This window comes from Schistocerca cancellata, chromosome 2 (assembly GCF_023864275.1).
Source record: "Schistocerca cancellata isolate TAMUIC-IGC-003103 chromosome 2, iqSchCanc2.1, whole genome shotgun sequence".
NCBI lineage: Eukaryota > Metazoa > Arthropoda > Insecta > Orthoptera > Acrididae > Schistocerca > Schistocerca cancellata.
This window is the reverse complement of record NC_064627.1, coordinates 479,685,194-479,710,409: the sequence shown is the minus strand read 5'-3', so window position 1 is coordinate 479,710,409 and position 25,216 is coordinate 479,685,194. Positions and strand designations below refer to the sequence as shown.

Here is a 25,216-nt window from a genome sequence, read left to right as displayed (position 1 = left end):
ACTGCTGGGCAATTCAGTACCAAGATATTTAAATGTCATTTACTTCTTGAATAATTTTTCCATCTACCTTCAGTTGGCAAGTAATTGTTTCCAGAGATAGTGTCATACAGTTGCTTTATGAGTAAATATGACCGTATTTAAGGTTTTCTCTGGCACATTACATGTATATATATAAACTTCTGCAAGGTATCTTCACTGTTTGCTAGCAGAACTGAATCAAAAGCATAACAAAAATAATGATCACATTTCTTCATACCCCATTATATAACCGGTACCAGCCAATACCTTCTTTATCGTCTCATCCATCGCTATATTAGAAAGAAGCTGACTCAAAGAGTCACATTGTCTTATACTGCCATAAACTGGTATTCAGCTAGTTAACCTGGAATGAATTTTCGCCTGGACGTAGTTGACAGTACAAATGTCTTAAGTTGTTTTTATTAAATTAGGAGAAACAATTCGATTATAGAGCAGGTTTGCCACATCTGTTAACTGAATCTTATTAAAAGCCTTCTGTAATTCAATAAATCAAAGATAAGCTTGTCTGTTGCAGTCAGTGGACTTCTTTACAATATTGCATCTGTGCATGACTTGACGTATGTAGAACCTTACTGCTCCTCTACAAGGGTTGTAATTTTTTATTTTATTTAGTGTTATCTTTGTTAAGAGTTTAAGAGACCCTGTAGATGGACAGGTCTTTTTTATATACCTAACTAAACAAGCCTTTAATCTCTTCATTATTTGTGGAGCTAGACGGCATATAAACAAGTATTACTCAGGCGGTGCTGGCTTCATGTCTATCTTGGCTATGATAATACTTTCGCTACGCTGTTCATAGTAGCTTAAATGCATTCCTGTTTTCTTATTCAGACCTACTTTTACATTTCCTCTATTTGATTTTATGTTTGCAGCGCTGTGTTCACGTAACTAGAGGTCATTTTCTTCTTGCTACCACCCTTCACTAATTCCGACTATATCTAACTCCAACCCACTCATTTCCCTTTTTGAATTCGCTAAACTCCTAACCCAATTTAGGGGTCCAACGAACCACATCCTCCTGAATCGGCCCCATCCGGATATCTGAAGGAGGAACTATTTTACCTCTGGAAAATTTTACCCAAGACAAAGCCAACATCATGAAGCCATATGAAACCATGCAGCAGAGCTGCATGCCCTCAGGCAAAATAATGACTTTTATTTCCTCTTGCTTTCAGCCATTTGCACGATCAGCAGAGCAAGGCCATATTGGCTAATGTTACAATGCCAGATCAGTCAATTGTCTAGACAATCACCCCAACTACTAATAGAAGTAATTCACCGTTGCTGCTTCTGTCCTCTGTGAATGTGTCATCGAATTACAAAAATGTGGGTATAATATTCAGTACTACTAAGTAACAAAATTTGTAGTTCGCTTATCAATTACTTGTTGTTGTTTTTGTGGTCTTCAGTCCCAAAACTGGTTTCATGTAGATCTCCATGTTATTCCATCCTGTGCAAGCCTCTTCATCTCCGTGTAACTGCTGCAACCCACAACCTTCTGAATCTGCCTAGTGTATTCATCTCTTGGTCACCCTCTACAATTTTTACCCTCCACGTTTCCCTCGAATACTAAATTGGTGATCCCTTGGTGCCTCAGAACGTGGGCTGCCAATCTATCCCTTCCTCTATTTAAGTTGTGCCGCAAATTCCTCTTCTCCTCATTTCTGTTCAGTACCTCCTCATGAGTTACGTGATCTACCTATCTAATCTGCAGCATTCTTCTGGAGCATCACATTTCAAAAGCTTCTATTCTCTTCTTGTTTAGACTGTTTATTGTCCATGTTTCACTTGCATACATGCCTACAAGCCATAAAAATACTTTCCGAAAAGACTTCCAGACACTTAAATCTGTTCTCGATATTAACAAAATTGTGTTCTTCAGAAACGCCTTCCTTGCTCTTTTGTTTCCTCTACTGCTTGCTCGATATACAGACTGAATAACACCGGTGATAGGCTACAACTCTCACTCCCTTCTCAGCCAGTGCCTTCGACTCTTATAACTGCCATCTGGTTTCAGTACAAACTGTAAATAGTCTTTCGCTCCCTGAATTTTACCCCTACCACCTTCAGAATTTGAAAGAGAGTATTCCAGTCAACGTTGTCAAAAATTTTCTCTAAGTCTACAAATGCTATAAACATTTGTTTTCCTTTCCTTAACCTAACTTCTAAGAAAAGAAGCAGGGATAGTATTGCCTCGAGTTTTCCTACGTTTCTAAGGAACCCAAACTAATCTTTCCCGACTTCTACCAGTTTTGATATTAGTTTGTAGAGAATTCGTGTTATTATTTTGCAATCGTGACTCATTAAACTGATAGTTCGGTAATTTTCACTCCTGTTAGCACCTGCATTCTTTGGAATTGGAATTATTATATTCTTCTTGAAGTCTGAGGGAATTTCGCCAGTCTCACACGTCTTGCTCACCAGACGGAAGAGTTTTCTCACGGCTGGTATTCTCAATGCTATCAGTAATTCTAACGGATTGTTGCCTACTCCCGGTGCCTTATGTTGACTTAGGTCTTTCAGTACTCTGTCAAATTCTTCACGCGATATAATATCTTCCATCTCATCTTCACCTACGGCCTCTCTTTAATTTTCTTGTAGGCGGCATCTGCACACACCAAAAAAAGTTTTGCATCACCGCGGTTCCCAGAACTCCTGAAGATAAACGTTGACTGTGGATATTTGATCACAGACATAGTCCCTTTGACTGTTCAGAGATGTCACTAAAGCCGCCCAAAGATGTAAACAACCGCGCATGAGCAGCGCCTATTAGACGGAGAGGGTCCGACAGCCGATCAGTTCCAGTCTTTCCACCAGGAAGGAGGTACACGGCTCGTATTATCTATCGTTCAATCATGCCTAGACGGCCAACACCGCGGTTCGATGGCGTCCGCATTGTTACTTTGTGCCAGGAAGGGCTCTCAACAAGGGAAGCGTCCAGGCGTCTCGGAGTGGACCAAAGCGATGTTGTTCGGACATGGAAGAGATACAGAGGGACAGGAACTGTGGATGACATGCCTCGCTCAGGCCACCCAAGGGCTACCACTGCAGTGGATGACCGCTACCTATGGATTATGGCTCGAAGGAACCCTGACAGCAACCATGTTGAATAATGCTTTACGTGCAGCCGTTACGACTCAAATTGTGCGCAATAGGCTGCATTATCCGCAACTTCACTCCCGACGTCCATGGCGAGGTCCATCTTTGCAACCACGACACCGTGCAGTGCGATACAGATGGGACCAACAACATGCCGAATGGACCGCTCAGGACGGGCATCACGTTCTCTTCACCCATGAGTGTTGCATTTGCCTTCAACCAGATAATCGTCGGAGACGTGTTTGGAGACAACCCGGTCAGGCTGAACGCCTTAGACACACTGTCCGGCGAGTGCAGCAAGGTGGAGGTTCTCTGCTGTTTAGGGGTGGCATTATGTGGAGTCGACGTATGCCACTTATGGTCATGGAAGGCGCCGCAATGGCTGTACGATACGTGAATACTATCCTCCTACCGATAGTGCAACCATATTGGCAGCATATTGGCGAGGCATTCGTCTTCATGGACGACAATTCGCGCCCACACTGTGCACATCTAGTGAATGACTTCCTTCAGGATAACGACATCGCTCGACTAGAGTGGCCAGCATGTTCTCCACACGTGAACCCTATCGAACATGCCTGGGGTAGATTGAAAATGGCTGTTTATGGACGACGTGAGCCACCAAACACTCTGAGGGATCTACGCCGAATCGCCGTTGAGGAGTGGGACAATCTGGAACAGCAGTACCTTTATGAGCTTGTGGATAGTATGCCACGACGAATACAGGCATGTTTCAATGCAAGAGGACGTGCTACTTGGTATTAGAGGTACCGGTATGTACAGCAATCTGAAGGTCTCGCAGTATGGTGGTACAACATGCTATGTGTAGTTTTCATGAGCAATAAAAAAGACGGAAACAATGACTATGTTGATCTGTATTCCAATTTTCTGTACAAGTTCCAGAACTCTCGGAACCGAGGTGATGCAAAACTTTTTTTTATGTGTGTATTTTACTACTAGTGATATGTGCTTCTGCATCCTTACATTTGTCCTCTAGCTATTCGCGCTTAACCATTTTGGACTTCACGTCAATCTCATTTTTCAGACTTTGTATTCATTTCCACCTGCTTCATTTACTACATTTTTATATTTCCTCCTTTGATCAATGAAATTCAACATCTGTCGTGTTATCCAAGGATTTCTACTAGCCCTCGTCTTTTTACCTACTTGATCCTCTGCTGCCTTCACTATTTCGTCTCTCAAAGCTATCCATTCTGCTCCTACTGTATACCTTTCCTCTGTTCTTGCCAACCGTTCCCTAATGTTCCCCCTGAACCTCCCTACAACCTCTGGTTCTTTCAGTTTATCCAGGTCCCATCTCCTTAATTTGCTACATTGTTGCAGTTTCTTCAGTTTTAATCTAGGGTTCATAACAAATAAATTGTGGTCAGAGTCCACGTCTGCCCCTGGAAATGTCTTACATTTGAAACATGGTTCCTAAATCTCTGTCTTACCATTGTATACACTATGTGATCAAAAGTATCCGAAAATTCCCGAAAACATACGTTTTTCATATTAGGTACCGCCAGGTACTCCGTATCAGCGACCTCAGTAGTCATTAGACATCGTGAGAGAGCAGAATAGGGCGCTCCTCGGAACTCACGGACTTAGAATGTGGTCAGGTGATTGGGTATCACTTGTGTCATACGTCTGTACGCGAGGTTTACACATCCAAAACATCCCTAGGTCCACTGTTTCCGATGTGATAGTGAAGTGGAAATGTGAAGGCACACGTACAGCACAAAATCATATTGGCCGACCTTGTCTGTTAACTGACAGAGACCGCCGACAGTTGAAGAGGGTCGTAATGTGTAATAGGCATACATATATCCAGACAATTTAACAGGAATTACCAACTTCATCAGGATTCACTGCAAGTACTATGACAGTTGGGCGGGAGGTGAGAAAACTTGGATTTTATGGTCGAGCGGTTGCTCATAAGCCACACGTCACGCCAGTAAATGCCAAGCGACGCCTCTCTTGATGTAAGGAGCGTAAACATTTGACGATTAAACAGTGGAAAAAACTTTATGTGGAGTGACGAATCACGGTACACAATATGGCGATCCGATGGCAGAGTGTTGGCATGGCGAATGCCTGGTGACTCTGAGCACTATGGGACTTAACATCTGTGGTCATCAGCCCCCTAGAACTTAGAACTACTTAAACCTAACTAACCAAAGGGCATCACACACATCCATGCCTGAGGCAGGATTCGAACCTGCGACCGTAGCAGTCACGCGGTTCCAGACTGAAGCGCCTAGAACCGCACGGCCACACCGGCCGGTTTTAAGCACTTTCTTGCTTCCTACTGTTAAGAGGAATTGGGGGATGGCGAGTGCATCTTTCGACACGATCGAGCACCTGTTCATAATGCACGGCCTGTGGCGGAGTGGTTACACGACAGTGACGTACCTGTAATGGACTGGCCTGCACAGAGTTCTGACCTGAATCCTATAGAACACCTTTGGTATGTTTTGGAACCCCGACTTCGTGCCGGGCCTCACCGACCGACATTGATACAGTGCAGCACTCTGTGAAGAATGGCCTGCCATTTCCCAAGAAATCTTTCAGCACCTGATTGAACGTATGCCTGTGAGAGTGGAAGCTGCCATCAAGGCTAAGGGTGGGTCAACGCCGTATTGAATTCAAGGATTACCGATGGAGGGCGCCACAAACTTGTAAGTCATTTTCAGCCAGGTGTCCGCGTACGTTTGATCACATAGTGTAATCAATTGGATACCTTCCAGTTTCTCCATGTCTGCTCCACGTGTACAGCCTCCTTTCACGATTCTTAAAACCAATCATCTTTCATGATTCTTAAACCATTTACTTCTTATAACTCGAGAAAACAATGTATTACATAATACTCTCATTCCCGGGCATCTTACACTGTGAATTATGGAATTGTTCCCATCAATATCAATCACCAGCCATCTACGTTTTTGATGTCGAATCAAATCTGACGCTGTGTTCAGTATGACACATTTTAACTGTTGGTTTACTCAAAAATGATGCTGCCAATCTATCTCCTGTCTCTACTATGGTTTTCTTTCACAACCCCACCTCATCTTCTTCAGTATCATCATCATCATCATCATCATCATCAGACAGGCGGGAAATTACACAACCTGTGTGTGTGTGTGTGTGTGTGTGTGTGTGTGTGATCTAGGCTACTTGCAAGTGTGACTTCATTCCCCTTTGTACTTTCCGAGGTCGTTTAAGCGCGAACTAGAGCCAAAACATACATAGCTATACTCCTTTTTAAAAATCCGACTATGTATTTGTGAACATGATACGTGGTTTTCCCAGGTGGTGCAGGCTCGCAGACACTGTGGTATGCATACTTCGATTCAGTGGCGATTTGCAGCCCTGCATGGTCGTACTGTGGTGTCGGGCGCTACGGAGAGGCGCTCTGTTCAGTGAGTAAAGAAAAGCGTATGGCGTGCCAAATAATTTCTGTGATGCACCTTTATGGAAATTACAAATAGCACACCTACATACTAAAAAAAATAATATAAGAAAAAATTGAATACTACGAGCCACACACTACCCTCAGTTCAGTTAATGTAATTTCCAACAGAAAGAACTAAGTCAAGATTTCATATTTCAAGAATGTGGATATGGAAGAGACACCACTCTGGTGTCACTGCAACATGAGAAGCAAAGTCATAAACGATGTGTTCATAGTTAAGCATACTACATTTATCATGCCAAGTGTGTTTTCAGTTCAATAATTACGCTGGTTACTTTAATGTGTTATGTATGCTGGCACAAGGACAAAACCCGGAAATGGATTGCGCTTTTTTCACTCCGCGTATGATCTCCACATGTGTTATACTTGTGCCTTTTCCAAAAAAGATTCAGATTCATTCTTATAGGTACCCAATCAAACGTTACTGCTCAATTCTGCTGTGAAGGTCATACATGCTATAAGAGTAATTAATTGTTGGTGTTACGTTGCCTGATAATGTTTAATTGAAAGAAATTAGGCAAACGTTAAAGACTTTATTTTAAATGTTTAAAAAAATGTATGCTGGAAAATTATTTTCAAGAAAATTATAGCTATTGTGATTCCATGCAGAGGAGTGGATGTAGAACTGCCTGCATTAGCAGTTGAACACTGTCTATTGGTGGTGCGAATTCTATGGTACAGATTTCCATCAGTCAGAACCCTCAAAAGCCTCACATTGTTAAAGGACATATCTTACACTTTGACAGGTTGCTGCAAACTAAAATGTAGTGTTTTCAGATCAGGTTCACATCAACCGACGTTACAGTGATAGCAATATACTTACACCAATGTCCACATATGTGTTATATGTGGTTTCCGCGGTTTGGTAACTTGCATTGCTGACTGGTATAACATTTCAAACGCCTGGTGCTTTAGAGCCGATTTCTAATTGAGAAAAATCCGAACAGTATCCATGACATCAAGGAACCACTGCCCTTCCCCCAAACACTCAGTTGTCAGTTTAATTTTCAGCGACTTTCTAGGGTGCAGTGTTTCAAATTTTTCTCGTCTCTTCACTTTGAAAGATAGGTCTTTGATTCTTGATCGCATTTTGGTTCTTAAAGACGGAGCCCAAAACGCATCAGGAAATGGACCACTGTGTCTAAGTCCGTGCAACCTTTTATGATCTGACGGGGCTTCTGAGCTTTTTTTTTTTTTTTTTTTTAAAAAAAGAGAAGAGCGTAAACTATTATCTTCCGTTAGGAGCCTGTCAGTACTGTTGCGCCTCCTTTATTCTTAGTTTGATACATTATTAACATTATTACGGATGTATCCAGAGCAATGTGAATCTCAGAACTTGCAGTGCTTGCGCCATTCGGTTGCGTGGTGTTGGATTTGGGTCATTCTCTGCTTCGTTTTGAGTGTTTTCTGTGATAATCTGTCCCTCATATTTTTTCCACAATTCACCGAAAAGTTTATTTATGATAATAAGTGTTTATAAGGGCAAAATACTGACAATTCTTAGAAGATTTTCGTATAAAATATTCCGTATTTGCAAGTCCTGTCAAATCTATAGCTTCATGTTTTTGCATGACAAAAAATACAAACAAAATTGGAAGATAAGGAAACAATGGAGTTACTCTAGAAGTTTTTCACGCCTGGTATTGATAAACCAACTTGGGTAAGCAAGAATCCTGAAAGAAAACATGTTCTTGAATACTAAATGAAACTATGTGGTTTCACAGACCTTTTCAAGTCTCAAATATGTATTATGTATATATGCAGTCTGAAGTGTCTAATGAAAATTTGTACCAAGGCCGGGATTCGAAGTTCTGTCTTCTGCTTACTAGCAGATGCACCAACCACTACGCCACCCTGGCACAGTGGCTTTACACAACTGTATAGACTACCCTAGCACACCTCCCTCCTCAAATCAAATTCCCTTTCATGCCTCAGCCCATTTGATTTTCCCCCTAAACTTGAACGCATTGCAGAGGCTCTCCAGTGTACTGGAACAGTACCTCAGCAGTATTCATTTGATTAGAGCACCTCTGCCTGCAGCATCCCACATTTCGTTCGATGCTGAGATGATCTTACAATACAGTGGAGAGCTGTTCGAGTTTGGGGGGGGGGGGGGGGGATATCAAATAGGCTGAGACGTGAATTGGAATTTGGATTGAGGAGAGAGATGTGCTAGGGCAGTCCATGCAGCTGTGCAAAGGCACTGTCCCAGGATTGTGGTTAGTGCATCTGCCCAGTGAGCAGGGGACCTGGGTTCGAATTACGGCCTTGGTATTTAACGAGCCGTGGAACATACATCGGACAGACAGATCAGAGGCCTTAGGAGGAGGAGCAGGAGGAGGAGGATGAGTGTTCACTGCAGTTGACAAAAATATTGTCGCTATTGAGGTGCTATAGCTGGTCGCGTATAACAGGTGTAGGTGAAACCAAGTTAATTGCTGGATGTGTTTAGCGGCCACCCGATTTCGCTGCGACAGTTCTAAAGTTACTCAAAGAAAGTCTGCGGTCAGTAGCGAGTAAATTCTCAGATCATGCAGTACCAGTTGGAGGCGACTTTAACCTACCAAGTACAGACAGAGAGTAGTTCGAAATACTTTTGAACACGTTTTCTGAAAACTGTCTCGAGCACCTAGCTCGGCAGTCCACACGCAATGGAGATGTCTTAGACCTTGTAGCTACAAATAGGCTGGACCTTATCGACAAAGACAGTACAGAAACGGAATTAGCGATCATGATGTGAACTTAGCAACTATTGTTACTTAAGTTAATAAATCAGTCAAGAAGGCTAAGAGAGTGTTTCTGCTAGATAGAGCGTATAAGCAGTTGTTAGTATCTCACTTTGAGAGTGAATTGACGTCACTTAGTTCCATTAAGATGGAGTTAGAGAGATTATGGGCTAAGTTCAAGCAGATTGTAAATCGTTGTCTGGGGGGTTATGTGCCGAGTAAGTGGATAAAGGATGGAAAAGATCCACCATGGTTTAATAACGAAATTCGGAAGATGCTGAGGAAGCAGAAGCTGTTGGAGTCTCGATTCAAAATAGAACAAAAATGACGACAAGCAATTGATAGTAGAGACTCCTGCGTCTGTGAAAAGATCTATGCTATACCTTAGCAAAAGATCTGGCAGAGAAGCCGAGAAAATTCTGGTTCAATGTAAAATCACTGAGGGGGTGTAAGGCTTCCCATTCAGTCCCTTGTTGACCAGCCAGGTATGGCAATTGAAGACAGCCAAACGAAAGCCCAAGTTTTAAATTTCGCTTTCAGGAAATCGTTCACGCAGGAGAATCGCACAAACATACCGTCATTTGAGCATCGGACAGACTTCCATATGGACGACATTGTAGTAAGCATCCCTGGTGTAGAGTAACAACTGAAAGATTTGAAAGAAAATAAGTCATCAGGTACAGATGGAATCCCAATTCAGTTTTACAAGGAGTATTCTACGGAATTGGCCCCTTACCTAGCGTGTATTTATCGCGAATCTCTCGCCCAGCATAAGCTCCCAAGCGACTGAAAAAAGAGCGCAGGTGACTCTTGTGTATACGAAGGGTGAAGGAACGGACCTCTAACTTCAGTTTGACAAAATTTAGGGAACCGATATTTGATGTTGACTGCCGAATGATTCTCTTGCCACCAACGTGCATTGCGCGTAAAGAACACGAAGATAAGATTAGACAAACTAGGGCTCACAGAGGCTTATACACAGTAGTTTTCCTCTCGCTCTGTTTGTGAGTGGAACAAGAGGGGAAATGACAAATAGTGGCAAAGGGTACCCTCCGCCATGCACCGTACGGTGGCTTGTGGAGTATCAATGTAGATGTGGATGCAAATGTAGATTCTGGTACAAATTTTCATTCATAGCTTCAGTCTGCTTATATGCATCATAGATATTCTTGAATAACTCAAACTCAAAATTTTACCGGCGAAACAAACAAGAAATGACAAAATGACACCACGCCATGTACATCATGAGCAGAAAATTTCCAGTTATTCTCCAGAAGCTGAACACTTGCAGTTAGAAGATGACATTGATAACAAGAAATATCTCCCAATTATTTTGAGAATAAAAGAAGAGAGAAAGAGTTTTCATTTTCAAATGAAATTCGAACGCAAAATCTTGGAGCTCATTGCCAGTTTTTATTACTAATCCTGGAAAACGTGAGAACTATGTTATTTACAATATAGAATCAAGAACTCATTAACAGTGTTCCCAATGTAAGGTATTTTTATGTGTCAATGAGAGAGAAAATTGTTTTCATCAAAACCAGTTACTACAAAGTAATGTTTGTCGATGGCTGAACCATTATGTCCTGACTGAGCTCAGAAGTCCCTCTTTGGAAGGAATGAAGGATAACAGCAAAAACATATATTTCTCGAGTTTTATTGCTACTAACGCAATTTCCAGCCTGCCAAAGGACATAGAAACAAATTGTCAACGCCAAAGAACATAAATTCAGGCCGTACTGGGTTAGAAAACCATCGAAAATGTGAAACCAGGATGCCTGGACGTGGATTTGAAATCTGCTTTTCCCAAATATTTTCTCTTTTAGTTTTCTCAGTATCCGCATTACACTTCCGTAACTTATGCATTTCAGGCGTCCAGTTTTAGGGGAATCTTTCTTAATTCCCCATATTGTTTGAGACTAATAAATATATTTTTTGTAGAAATATTCCTTTGCGTCCAAAAGAACTGGTCCATTCCTGTAAGCATGTTTTATAGAGAAAAGAACTGTTAGAGTTATCCTACTCTATCTTGAGCAGAATTGACGTTTAGAGAATTGTTGCTTTCTTTTCTGATTCTCTTCATTGTCTATCTACTTGTTTTCCTTCGTTTTGTGTATCTTTTAAGTTAACTCAGCGTTAACTAGCGCGTCTTCTCAGCTTCCAAGTGCGTGTATCTCACACTGCCTTCCGTTCAGTTGGAAAGACATATCATCTGCGATCATTGGAGTTGGTTCCCCTTGTATTTCGACTCTTGTTATGAGTTTCATAGTCTTTCTGTCCTCGAACACAAATGTTAAACAGTAGTATGTTAAATGCAGCCATTTTTACATTTGACTTGAAACTAATTTGTCTTCACTAATTTTCTCCTTGTATTTTTCTGGTTCCCATAGGTTTTTTGTATGTAAGTATACTACAATATTTATGGTAGAAGCTGCACTTCATACCCCAGTTCTTAGTATTATGAATATCTTCCGCCTCTTTTCATTACTGAAGGATCCATCAAAGTCACGAAAACCACAAAGTTTTTTTCTAAATTTCGCTAAATATAAAGTCGCAAATTTCAGATTCTAAACGGCCGTCATCGAACACCACTTTAGTTTTTATTTCTAACACTATTCAACAGTTTCGAAGTATGACGCTCCATACTGATTGCGTACCAGTTTTCAAATTTATCTGGTCGTGCTTTCTTTGCCTAATAGTGCTTGCCCAGAAAACATATTGTTTCATATATCATAGACCTTGAATCTATATGCAGTAGCCTATATCTTCATATGCTTTTAACTGCTAGACTAGCTAAATTGGAGAATCTCATATTCGCAGAACAAGACAGCTGGAGCAGCGTAAGAATACCACATTATTTTGTTAGATTTCCCAACTTGCTGTTTTGCGTGACAGTGTGAGAGTCCCAGTATGCCTGCGGATTTCATTTTTTAATTTGCATTTTGTTTCATGCATCTAATAACTCATAACCACTCTTGCACTCTTTTAGTTGTGCACGGGTGCTGTATTCATACCACCACTAACAGATTGCGCAGCCCTGTTTGAGCCACATACACGGGCGGAAAATGATAACTGTAAAGTAGCAAGCTTTCGGTATTGTAGATCCGTAAAACTTAGTTCATTCCTTCTTCAGACAATTAAACATGGGATTAATTTGTTTTTTGTTTTTGTTTTTTTTGTTTTTTGGGAATGTGCTATTTTATAATTTTACGTAAACTAATTGCGGATAGGGGATTAACATAAAGAGACAGAGAGCGCCGGGTCACATGAATCGAAATATGAAGCTGATTGGCTTGTGTGTTATTCGGCTAATCAGAGAAAAGGTCTCTCACGCGCTTTGTTACTGGGAGAAGAATTTCGCGCGGGAGTAGAGAGCAATCTGTCTTCTGTTCTTTTGACAGGAGGTCGTGTAGCACAGAGTTCCAGGCATTTTCGTTAAGATTGAGCTGTAGTAGTTTTCTGAAAAAATTGACTAACCATTAAGTGTTCATGATCATTTGTCGATCTTTTTTTATATATACTAAGGTTTGAGACTTTCTTTCGAAGGATACAGATTGCGCATGGCTTGCCGTGCAGTCATAATACTAGAAGTGATGATCTGCGCAATATTTAAGCGAGCGTTCAAAACTGTAAAACACGGTGTGTTTTACAAAATGCCCTTTAACTGACGAAATGTGAGGTTCTTTCAATATCAGGTTCGAGTTAATACCTTAATTTGGCTACTAGAGATAGTGTGTGTTCTGTTTGTGTGAAAGGATTAGTAAAAACGGAGCTTATTTTCGTTCATCCGCGTCTGTAACTGTATGATAGGACGGACTTCGTGGAAAATGTGTGTACACAAAGTGACAATACAGAATAGATATTTCTTAAGCTATTCATAACTAAATACAGAAAAATCAACGCATTTCGACGGTGTAATATAATAAATTAATGATGCGCATGTTTCAGGTATGTTGCACTATGCAAGTTACTGCTATAGGCGCGTCCCATAGTGCTCAGAGCCAGAACAGCTATAGGCGATTTAAACATGAATAAACTTGTTTATACTGCATATTTCCAATCAATAACGAGTTATGGAATCATTTTCTACGGTAATTCGAGTCACAGGGATAGTATTTTTAGAATGAAGAAGTGTGTTTTAAGAATTATGTTCACCAGAGACCTCTTCAAAAACTGGTAATTTTGACAACTACTTCACAGCACATATATTCATGGATTTTTCTGTCATTACAATACACCTCTCTTTGCAAAAAAACGTAAAAACCAAAACAGCAAAATCATTAAGAGGTTTAATATTAGTACAAAAAGAAGTCTGCCACGAGGGTTCAAAGGCATTCAGCACATTAAATGTCATGTAGATAATGTAGTGGAGTTTAAGACTCGATTAAAGAACTTCTGTTGAGCAAACCATTGTATTCAATTGAGTATCTTCACAGAAACCCTTAAATTTAATTTACGTCCATCCTTGTGATAACGGACTTGACACAGTTAATTTAAGGGGGGGCCGGATGCCCCTCTTGTCCGCGCCGGGGAGGAATGTGTGTACCCCAACTGTCTGTCTGAAAGAAAATAAAACACTTACAGCCGTCTTTATGATGTCATTTATTGTATGGCTACCAATTTCGGTGCTTCAGAGCACCATCTTCAGGCCTTAGTTAATGCTAAAAGGGTTAACACCATCCGTATACTTGATGCATCAGTGGGCAACATAACTGGTTTAGGCAGACTGTGATGTTGTCTATACAACAATCAACTATCAAGTTGAGATGATAGTTGATGTGCACCCTATTGACATGTGGAGCGCAACACATTGTTACAGCTTCTCTCAGTTAAGGAACATGGCTCTAAGCACTATGGGACTCAACATCTTAGGTCATCAGTCCCCTAGACTTACAACTACTTAAACGTAACTAACCTAAGGACATCACACACATCCATGCCCGAGGCAGGATTCGAACCTGCGACCGTAGCAGCCGCGTGGTTCCGGAATGAAACGCCTAGTACAGCTCGGCCACAGTGGCCGGCAGTTAAGGAACATGAAACATCGCTTCAGGGCCTGCCGACCTTCTAAATACCTTCTTTTTCTTGTGCCTTTGCGGCGCAGTGCCCAGAGTCGGCATTCTGTAAACGGACTGAACACGGTTAATTTAAGGGGTGGCCGGATGCCCCTCCTGTCGCCACCCATTTATCCGCGCGGGGGCGGAATGTGCGTACCCCAACTGTCTGTGTGCAGTGTTATTCATGTGAAAGTGGGTGAAAGTTTTCTCAATGGCTGCGAAACATGTAAGTGAGGCGGAAATTGGGTGCTAGCCCGGTATTTAGCTAATGGGATGTGGGAAACCGTCTAAAAACCACGTGCAGGCTGACTGGCACACCGATGTTCGTCGTTAATCCGCCAGACGGATTCGAAATGGGGTCGGCGTACCTCCCCGTCCTGGAAGCGGCGTTGTAGCGCGCACAGCTATCTTGGCAGGTTAGAGCTTCAAAAAAACCTCATTAAGCTGAATAATTTCTATGTTAATAGGAAGGCAGAAGAACAGCGCATCGTCGCAATGTGGCTGCTATCACCACCTTGATTTTTCTACAGCAACTACTACTAATAAAATTTGTGTTATTAACACTAATGCTTCGAATACTATTATTTGTGATAACGATAGGGTTGCTGATCTTCAGAGGACAAGTACATAGTATATTGTCTTGTATAGCTTCGTTAATTCTCTTCCCTGTGGTCTGAGATAGACACACATACAGTTTACGATTACCGGAATGTATCCAATGTCTTTGTACTTTCCGTATTAGATCGACCATGCAACCAGCTTCACCAGTATCTTGCTACCTCCAGACCGCAAGGCGTCACACACACAGTGCATCATTTGACTCTCTCTGATTCTGCTCGTTCTTCTCAGGCGCCGCGCGGGGTACCCGTGCGGTCTATGGCGCCTTGTCACAGTTCGCGCGGCTCCCCCATCGGAGATTCGAGTCCTCCGTCGGGCATGGGTATATATGTTGTCCTTAGCGTAAGTTAGTTTAATTGGTGCGTAAGTCTAGGAACCGATGACCTCAGAAGTTTGGTCCGATAGAATCTTACCACAAATTTCCAAATTCTTCTTCTCAGGCACGCTTCTGGTCACTTCCCTTCACTCTTCCGTTACTGGCCCATGCGAGCGTATGACTATCAATTTTCGTTCTTGTTCCCTAGGCCTTTATTGTCTCTGCTGAGGTGTCTGTTGTCTATTGTTAGACGTTACTTTTTTCTGGGACAGCGTCAGCTACAAGAAACAAGGTGTCAAAGTACTTTTTTACCAAAATTATGTCGTAAGTAGTTTCACCTCTTAAACCATGCGTAGCTGTCCATGCTGTGTCTTCAACTACGGGACATTCTCATAGGACATGATCTGGAGTTTCGGTTTCACCACAGTCACAGCTGGTTTTGCCCTCCTACCAGTTCTGTTCTGACGTGTTGGGTATAGCTCTTGTAGCGGTTCTGGCGCTGCAGTCCGGAACCGCGGGACTGCTACGGTCGCAGGTTCGAATCCTGCCTCGGGCATGGGTGTGTGTGATGTCCTTCGGTTAGTTAGGTTTAAGTAGTTCTAAGTTCTAGGGGACTTATGACCTAAGATGTTGAGTCCCATAGTGCTCAGAGCCATTTTTATAGCTCTTGTGCCGAGAGATAGAAGTCCAGTCCCCAATTTGACTACAAATATGTTACCTGAAGCCTTTCATTTTCAAAGGAAGGAACTGAAATGTTCTCCTTCCTGTGTCTGAGGAATTCCATCTCTGCTGCAATTCTGTAAATATTAAATTTTTTATTGCAAATGGATTTGCTGCTGGCTCCCCAAGAACATTATGTAGCTTTCCGTGCTGTTTTTTTCTTCAGACAATTTGTAGGTGCAGGTGACATACGCCCATTAAAATAGGTCGGACGTTAGTAGTTGTGGTGCTGAAGACTCCACAGCATCGTAGGAGAATTCCTCGCTGTACTTTTGTCACTAAACCCAAACAATGGCACAACTTAACCTGCGAGGATAGCCATACGTGTTAAATGCTAAATGCCTCCATAAGTTAGACATTCCATATTTCAGAGAAGCTGTGTTTATACCCTAGTCCACCATCTAGCCTTAGGTCTTCTATGTTACCCCTGAACCATTTAGGGTTAATAACGGACGGTTCCTTTAAATACATCACTGATTTCCATCGCATTCTTCTGAACTAATCTACTGCTGTCCCCAGCGATCTCGACGTCGAAACGCCATGTAACCTCAAACTCCCTCTTCCTTCTATTGAAAATATACAGGTTCAACAGTTCTGGTTGACACTCAAATGAACTGAGAAACCTCTGGTAAACTGAAACTACTTTTTCTATCCACTTTTCGCAGAGGAACACTTTCAATTGGACATGACACGCCGTCCACAGGTAATATTATCAGTCTACGGGACACGATACTTGAAAGGATCCTCGGTTGGTTTCTTGAAAGGAAGCGCCATCTATAATTGTCCATTCTGTATACCATTCGTGTCGCTGTAGATATGTGACTTTAAATAGAAGTGTAAGGTTTCGTAACCATTTCCTCTTCTTTTTCTTCAGCTGATGTTGCGCTACCCGAAGAAGTCTTAAAGAACATTCCACAGGTAAGGTTGAAACGATGAGTTTCAGGAGACATTGAAGATGAAAACGATGCACCTTAACAAATTAAATTATATTTTTACCTGATTTTTGCGTCGGATACTTATTAGGTAACAAAAACAATGTCGTTCATAGTCTGTAGAAGCTAGATGAAGGCTCAAAGTTCCTTGTGTCATGTTCGAAGTTCATTGGAACGCAATACCCGCGTCAGGCTGTCTGCGGTAGGAACGATAGCGCCAAAGGGAGATTGAGCATCAATCGTGTTGTGAACTTTCTCTTAATTTTTAGCAGAACACACTAAGCTAGATTTATTCAACATCTATTTGAAAAACTCTCAAGCGATCAGGAGTTATTTAACACAACATGTAGAATATTTAACCTGCCTTCACTTAAATTGCTGGTATACTGTAGGATCTACCGTTGCTAATAATGTACACTATGCTCATGCTGATGATCAAGTTCTATAACGAGGAAAATTTAAATAAGCAATAGCGCTAGTTGCCATTAGGCCACTCTCAAGCGATCAGGAGTTATTTAACACAACATGAAGAATGTTTAATTTGCCTTCACGTAAATGGCTGTATACTGTAGGATCTGCCGTTGCTGATAATGTACATTATGCACAATGTACCTATAGCTATTATAAAGTGCCGGCTGTGATTTTAAATTTGGTAGTATGGAGTGATCTGATAGTAATCAGTGATTAATTAAAGTAGGATGAATTTCTGCCCTGAAAACAAGTAAAACAATTTCTTCAACTTCACACAACTGACGCAAACAGCACAGCACGGCATTATGGAAACAAACACAGCATTTAGCTGTATCTTCTATATTCCTTAGTCTGTTGCCTGGACGAATCTGAAATTCACCTGGGATGCTTGAACTAAAAGACTGGATTCAAACTTTTGGATATATTCCATGAAGGAAATTTGAATTGCGTATCAAACAATGCTCTTAAATGTTGCTGCCTCTTACGGAATGAAGGCTTTACAATAATTTAGCACACAAAATGGTGAGATGCCTCTATGGCAACAGCGGAAAGGATGTTATAAGCTTGTGCGTGATGGAGCATGCTACAAAAGAGATAGCGTTCCTGAGGGCAAAGAACAAGAGAGAAATTTGTTATTGCTCATTCACAGAGATTCGCGGTGCTGATAAACTTACAATCTGGTTAACCGATTTGCTTGGGACAAGAGCAGAGCGAGAGAGAAATTGATATTAGTTAAAGTTACTGAAAAAAGAGAGCGAAACACACTGGTCAACCTCAAACAGGGCCGTGTAAAGTATGTAGCTTACGACACACTGGGCAAAGATTTCAGCAATTCTGAAAGAGTTTGGTACACAGAACTGTGACTACTAACAAGCTCTTATCGCGACCTAACTAACAGCACCATCAAGAAGTTGCACTGTGTCTTGCCGTCATTACCTCGTGGTGCTGCTGGTCAGCTTGTCCCCTCCAACCAACAGCATCTCTAACGCGTCCAGACTGCAGCTCGTCCCGTCTTCAGCTGTCCACTGTTCGCTCCTCAGCACTCCCTGGACGACGCATTTTTTGGCACACATTCAGGCCAACCACAGGCCTAGCTTCTGGGCGCAACACAACGATCCAAACGCGCACCGTACGGTGTCCTTGTCCTCCAGTTTTAACTAACAGTTTTTCTAGAAAGATCTCGAAGTTTCTATTGTGAACTTCCAGCAACCAATGCAATCATTCACCTACGAACTCGGAGGGAAAGATCTTTCCCTCTACGTGTTCCAAATCACGTACGCTAAAAGAGAGGGCTGGGGTAATCTAACGCCATTTCTCTCCTTAGTGCTTGAATAATGCAAATTGAAACCAACAGCTGTATTGTAATAATTCAAAACATGCTACCAGTTTCGACCCAAAAAAGCGTCATCTTCAGTCCCCAAGGATAATCTACCGTCAACGTACAAAACACAATGACAAAGACCAATGGAGTCTTCAAATGGAAAGAGTGCAGCCAAACAAGCATGTTACGCCAGTACGTGCAACCAACAAAGTCGAGTGCAGCAGAGTTAAAACCAAATGGAATCCGTAACTTCCAGTAACAAGCCCACCAATGGTCAGATTACCGTCTCTGCTGTACTCAGCTTCGTTCGCTACGCATGCTGGCGCAACATGCTTAAATAAGTTGTACTGTTTCAATCTGAAGACTCCTTTGGTCTTTGTCATTGTGGTTTGTACACTGATCGCAGATTACGCTCGTGCCTGAAGATGACACTTTTTCGTGTCGAAACTGGTAGCATGTTTTGAATAAATGGCGTTTGAATTACAATATAGCTGTAGTTTCAATTTGCATTATCCAACTACTTCGTGTCTGGCTGCTGCCCCACCGTGCTCCATGCATTACTAGAGATTTCTCTCTTTGTTCTTCAATCCTGATGTCTGTTATTGTCTCCGTTTCTAAGCTCTGAGAGAGGAGAAAATTCGCCTTCGCCCACAGTCAAACTAGTAGAATGGATTTCATGCAAGAGAAGAAGTGTTCGTGAAATAGAGGCTGCTGATCCTAAAGGGAAAGTTAGGGTACAATAAAACACATACCCCACAGATCACTTCCTGTAGGCACTGGTCCAAGTAGAATATGATAAACATGGTATATAATAATGATACAATACCGTACCTAGTTGATAAGATACTCTTAGCTCAACGTATGTCTTTGACTATGAAAACAGATATACTGAGGAGCGTAAACACTAACTCCTTAATAGCGTGTTCGCCCACCATTATCATTCAATACAGCAGCGATCCTGCGTGGCATTGATTCGGCGAGTCCTCGGTATGTTCCCAGAGATACGTGGTGCCATATGTCTACCCATATGTCACGCAGTTCCCGTAAATTATGGGCTGGTGGTTTGTGGGCGCGGAACTCACGCATTAATGCGTCTACGATCTATTACATCGAGTGCAGATCTGGCGAAATTGGTGGACAAGATATAACTCTCATGATTTTCAAACCACTGCAGCACGATTCTAGCATTATTTCGCGGTCCGTCATCCTACTGGAGATACGATCTTCCGATATAACTATGTAATTATAGACCAGATGTGCTTTGAATTCAAAGAAATTGTATCGCTGGCAGTTGAGGGATAAATTAATAAGCGATGGCACTGATCCCCTCTGTACACTAAATGGGCCAGAACACTTGTAGAAGCAACGAAAAAAGCATTCCAAATTTAAAAGAATACAAAATTCACAAATTGGCGAAATTTCACTGAAACTCGAAATTTAGCGCGAACTTCAATGCAGGCTGCTTTTAATACTTCCCACAACGATACTGTCTCGAAATCTGGCAGAAAACCCAAAGAGATTCTGGTCGTATGCAAAGTACACTAGTATCAAACCTTCACTGCACGATAACAATAGTTATGTCACTGATGACAGTGCCACTAAAGTAGAGTTACTAAACAAGATTTTCCGAAAATCGTTGACCCAAGAGGACGAAGTAAATATTTCAGAATTCGAATCTAGAACAACTGCGAAATGACTAACTTAGAAGTAGATATCCTCGGTGAATAAAGACAAGGCTTCCGGTCCAGACTGTATTCCAGTTGGGTTCCTTTCAGAGTATGCTGATATAATAATAGCTCCATATCTAACAATGATAGACAACCGCTTGCTCATCGAAACATCTGTACCTAAAAACTGGAAATTTGCACAAATCACACCGATACCCAAGAAAGGAAACAGGAGTAATGCACTGAATTAGAGACCCAAGTCTCTAACGTCGATTTGCAGTAGGGTTTTGGAACACTTTCTGTGTTCGGACATAATGAATTATCTCGAAGAGAACGATTTATCGCTAATAGCACGGATTCAGGAAAAATCGTTCGTGTGAAACATAACTAGCTCTCTATTCTCACGGAGTAATGAGTGCTATCGACAGTGGTTGTCAAGTTTATTCCATATTTTTAGATTTCCAGAAGGCTTTCGACACTGTTCCTCACAAGCGTCTTCTAAACAAATTGCATGCCTATGGATTATTGTCTCAGTTGTGCAAATGGATTGGTCAGTTTCTGTCAGGTGGGTCACAGTTGGTAGTAACCGACGGAAAGTCTTAGAGTAAAACAGAAGAAAAATCTGGCGTTTCCCAAGGAGTTGTTATAGACCCTCTTCTGTTACTGATCTACATAAACGACACAGGAGACAATCTGAGCAGCCCTCTTTGATTGTTTGCAGATGATGCTGTCATTTACCGTCTTGTAAAGTCATCAGATGATCAAAACCAAGTGCAAAATGATTTAAACAACATATGTGTGTGGTGCAAAAAGTGGCAGTTGACTCTAAATAATATAAAGTGCGAAGTTATTCACACGAATAGTAAAAGAAATCAGCTAAATTTCGGTTACGCGATAAATCGCACGAATCTAAATACTTAGAGATTACAATTACGAGTAACTTCAATTGAAACGATCACATAGAAAATATTGCCGGCCGGTGTGGCCGAGCGGTTCTAGGCGCTTCAGTCTGGAACCGCGCTGCTGCTACGTCGCAGGTTCGAATCCTGCCTCGGGCATGGATGGGTGTGATGTCCTTAGGTTAGTTAGGTTTAAGTAGTTCTAAGCCTAGGGGACTGATCACCTCCGATGTTAAGTCCCATAGTGCTTAGAGCCATTTGAACATAGAAAATATTGCGGGTAAAGCAAACCAAAGACTGCGATTTATTGGTAGAAAATGCAACAGATCAACTAAAAAGACTACGTACACCACGCTTGTCCGCCCTCTTCTGGTGTATTGCTGTGCGGTGTGGGATCCGCATCAGACGGGACTGACGGAGGACATCGTAAAAGTTAAAAGGAGGGCTGCTCGTTTTGTATGACCGCGAAATAGGTGAGAGAGTGCAACGGACATGATCCGTGAATTAAGGTGGCAGTCGTTAAAACAAAGGCGTTTCTCGTTAAGCTAGAATCTTGTCGTAAAATTTCAATCACCCACTTTCTCTTCCGAATGCGAAAATATTCTGTGGGATCCCACCTACATAGCGAGAAATTATCATCATGATAATATAAGAGAAATCAGAGCTCGTTCAGAAAGATTTAAGTGCTCGTTTTTCCCGCGCGCTGTTAGAGAGTGGAAACGTAGAGATGTAGCTCGAAAGTGGTTCGATGAATCCTCTACCACGCACTTAACTGTGAATTGCAGAGTAACCATGTAGATGTAGTTGTAGACGATAGCCTTCAGGGAATACATCAGGCATTAAGGGATGCATGGTATCCGCAACGATGTTCACGTATTACGCAGCTGTCATAGTGCCTCCGGTATCTCCACACGTGCTATGTAATCTCAGAGCTGAATGTCACTCCAAGCGTAAAACTACCCCCACAAGATTGTGCCGTGGCGCAGCGCATATTACGAGCAGATGTTCACCCGGATGACGGCGTATCCGGACACGACCATCGACCTCCTGGTGCAACAAGGAACGCAATTCATCCGACCGGGCAAAACGTTTTCATTGACTCACTTCCCACTCTCTATGATGCCATGCCGACTGCAACCATAATTGACGATTTCATTGGGTCAACATGGAAACACTTAGGGGACATCTGCTGTGGAGCCTTATGTTCAATGACGTGCGCTAAATGGCGTGCTCCCAAACACTAGTACCTGTACCAGTATTGTGTCCTGTTGTCATATCTGCCACATATCGCTGCCTATCCTGCTTTACAGAGCGGACAAGCCAATGTGCTCTACATTCTGCGATGAGGCATGGACCTACAAGACTGCCGTCTGCTCGTGGTTTCACCGTCCTTCAACCACTTTCTGTAGACAATGAGCGCGAACAACCGAACACTTTCGTCATCTCTGATATGCTCGTTCCCGCGCGCCGGCCCATAACAATCTGCCCTTTGTCATTGTTGCTTACGCTAGCAGATTTACCCATTCGCGGCCCGTATCGCTATTCGTCTCGGTTCCACTTACAGATATTCCTTACCGCGTCAGGTGTCCAAATTCGTTCATTCTCGCAGTGAGCTGCGTTCATGATGTTTTGCTTCAATCAGTGTATTTAGATGTGAAAACACAATATCGTAAATGATGTGCAATCTATTTAACCTAACAGCAGAGCAATCGTGATTACGGTCTGCGAACGCTGTAACTATGCGTCCCTTCGGAAGCTGGGAACATGATTGAACCTTGCTGCTATGTACTTTGTATGGACAGTGTGTTTGTTTTTATAAAGGTACTAGCGAACCTGGTAATGTTCCGCAACTGCTAAGTATGTATTGCAATTGGATACATGTCATAATTTCCTTCTCCCTAGTCTCTCTCTCCTCCTCCGCCCTCTCTTCGTCCATCTCCTCCTCTCCTTTCCCTGATTTTCCTAAATCGCTTCAGGCAAATGCCGGGATGGTTCCTTTGAAAGGAGACGGCCGAATTCCTTCTCCATCCTTTCCCAACCCGATGGGAGCGATGACCTCGCTGTTCGGTCCCCTCCCCCAAATCAGCCAACCAACCAATTCCCCCTCCCCCCTCCTCCCCTCTCTGTCCATTTCCTCCCTCCCTCCACCTCCTCTCTGCTCATTTCCTCTTTCCTCTCACTCTGAACTTGACCTTTAATGTTACAGCAAAGAAAACCTTCGCTGGGGATTGAAGTTTCTCAAAAGGTGTGTGTAAATCGGTTGGGGTCATTGGTTCACGGGGTATGAGAGAGAAATAGAGAGAGAGACAGACAGACAGATAAGAGAGAGAGAGAGAGAGAGAGAGAGAGAGAGAGAGAGAGAGCACTCCAGGTGCTGGATCGGAGAGGATAGTGGTTTCAGTGCCAGTATTTCGGATTGTTTTAATCTGCGAACGGGCAGCATTACAAAGTTTAGGACGATTCAGATTATGTCGTAGTAGTCTAATCATAAGACCATAAGCCATAAAGAAATCTTTCCTGACTTATGTTAAAAACAATTGCGAGGAAAGAAAAAAGCAGCGCATTTTTGTGTACAAAATTTTTGTTTAAAATTATATATAACGAAAAGTCAAATAATGGAAACTCCAGGTCGGAATATCAGCAGTATAAGGAAAAAGAGATTGCTACTTACGGTAAAGAAGATATGTTAAGTTGCAGACAGCCACAATGAAAGGACACTTACACGTCAGCTTTCGACCAAAGACTTCGTTGGAAAAGGAAACACACAGGCACATTTCTGTAGTGGTTTAAATGCCCTGTTATCATAGTTAAAACTGCGAGAAAGAAAACTAAACCGCACATTTACACAGCACAGCGTTTTCTTTCTTGCAGACAGTTTTAACAGAAAACGTGTATTTTGTTGTTTAAAAAAATTAGTCTATGTCCGTCTGAATGCTTATTAGGGTATCATGTGAAAATTTTCGATATTTTTGCTAACAACGTTTAACATCGTCTTTACGTGGTGACATGGATATACGTACACTGTCATTTTGCAGGGTGACTTCGGAACCCCGATGCAGCGCAAGGAGGCGGACGGGAACTTCACGGTGGTGGGCGTGGCCAGCTTCATACAGGGCACCACCACCTGCGAGGGAGCCACGTCCGGCTTCGTCATGGTGGCCGCCTACCTCGACTGGTTGGCCCGACATACGGGGCTTCCGGTCTACCCTTGATCACACGAGCGGTTTCATCTCCACGCGCTAGTTTAATTGACATGCTATACTGTATTTGTATCTCTTAGTCAATTTATCTCGATAAAATTATCGTAATGCCACGTTTCCTTTCTTGAGACAGGTGCAGTACCCAAAATGTGTATCAATTGTGGACAGTTTATAATCTGGAGCCCTACTTGGATACATAAAGCAAGTAATATGTTTACTGTAAGAACAAAAAGTGTAAGAATAAAACTAAAAATAAAGAAGAATGAAATATACGGTAAATATTTCTCTCTTTCAGATCTGTTTGAAATCTTCTTTATAAACCTTTCTACAGAAAAAAAGTAACATAGAAATTACTTACAATCTTGAAAAACACCATGATACGCCCAAAAATTATCATTTATTCTCATCGATGACTGCTGATGAGAAACACAGGACCTAAAAAATTGTTCTTCCATACCCGGATCAGAATAACAATGTGTTGCGGCCACATGTAGTAAGCGTTGCTTCACGCAGTGGAGAATGGCAAAACAGAGGCACGCCGGCGATCGAGGTGTTGCGAAGTAAGCAGGCACAGATAGCCTTGCTGACAGCAACAGTCTACCAACAGATTGACGCAAGGACGCACACAGACCGAGCGCCGAGCGAAGCCTGGAGAGTGCTGAGTAAAGGAAAGTGA

The 25,216-nt window shown here is 42.2% G+C and overlaps 1 protein-coding gene across 1 annotated transcript in view; it reads left to right on the top strand.

The window, feature by feature from the left end:
* LOC126155401 (chymotrypsin-like elastase family member 1) overlaps nucleotides 1–24,552 on the top strand; it is a 129,059-nt gene extending 104,507 nt beyond the window's left edge. Inside the window, exons 5-6 of the mRNA XM_049916225.1 lie at nucleotides 6,451–6,560; nucleotides 24,376–24,552. Coding sequence (XP_049772182.1) covers nucleotides 6,451–6,560; nucleotides 24,376–24,552 — 287 coding nt within the window. The remainder of the gene's footprint in view (nucleotides 1–6,450; nucleotides 6,561–24,375) is intronic.
* The last annotated feature ends 664 nt before the right edge of the window (nucleotides 24,553–25,216 follow it).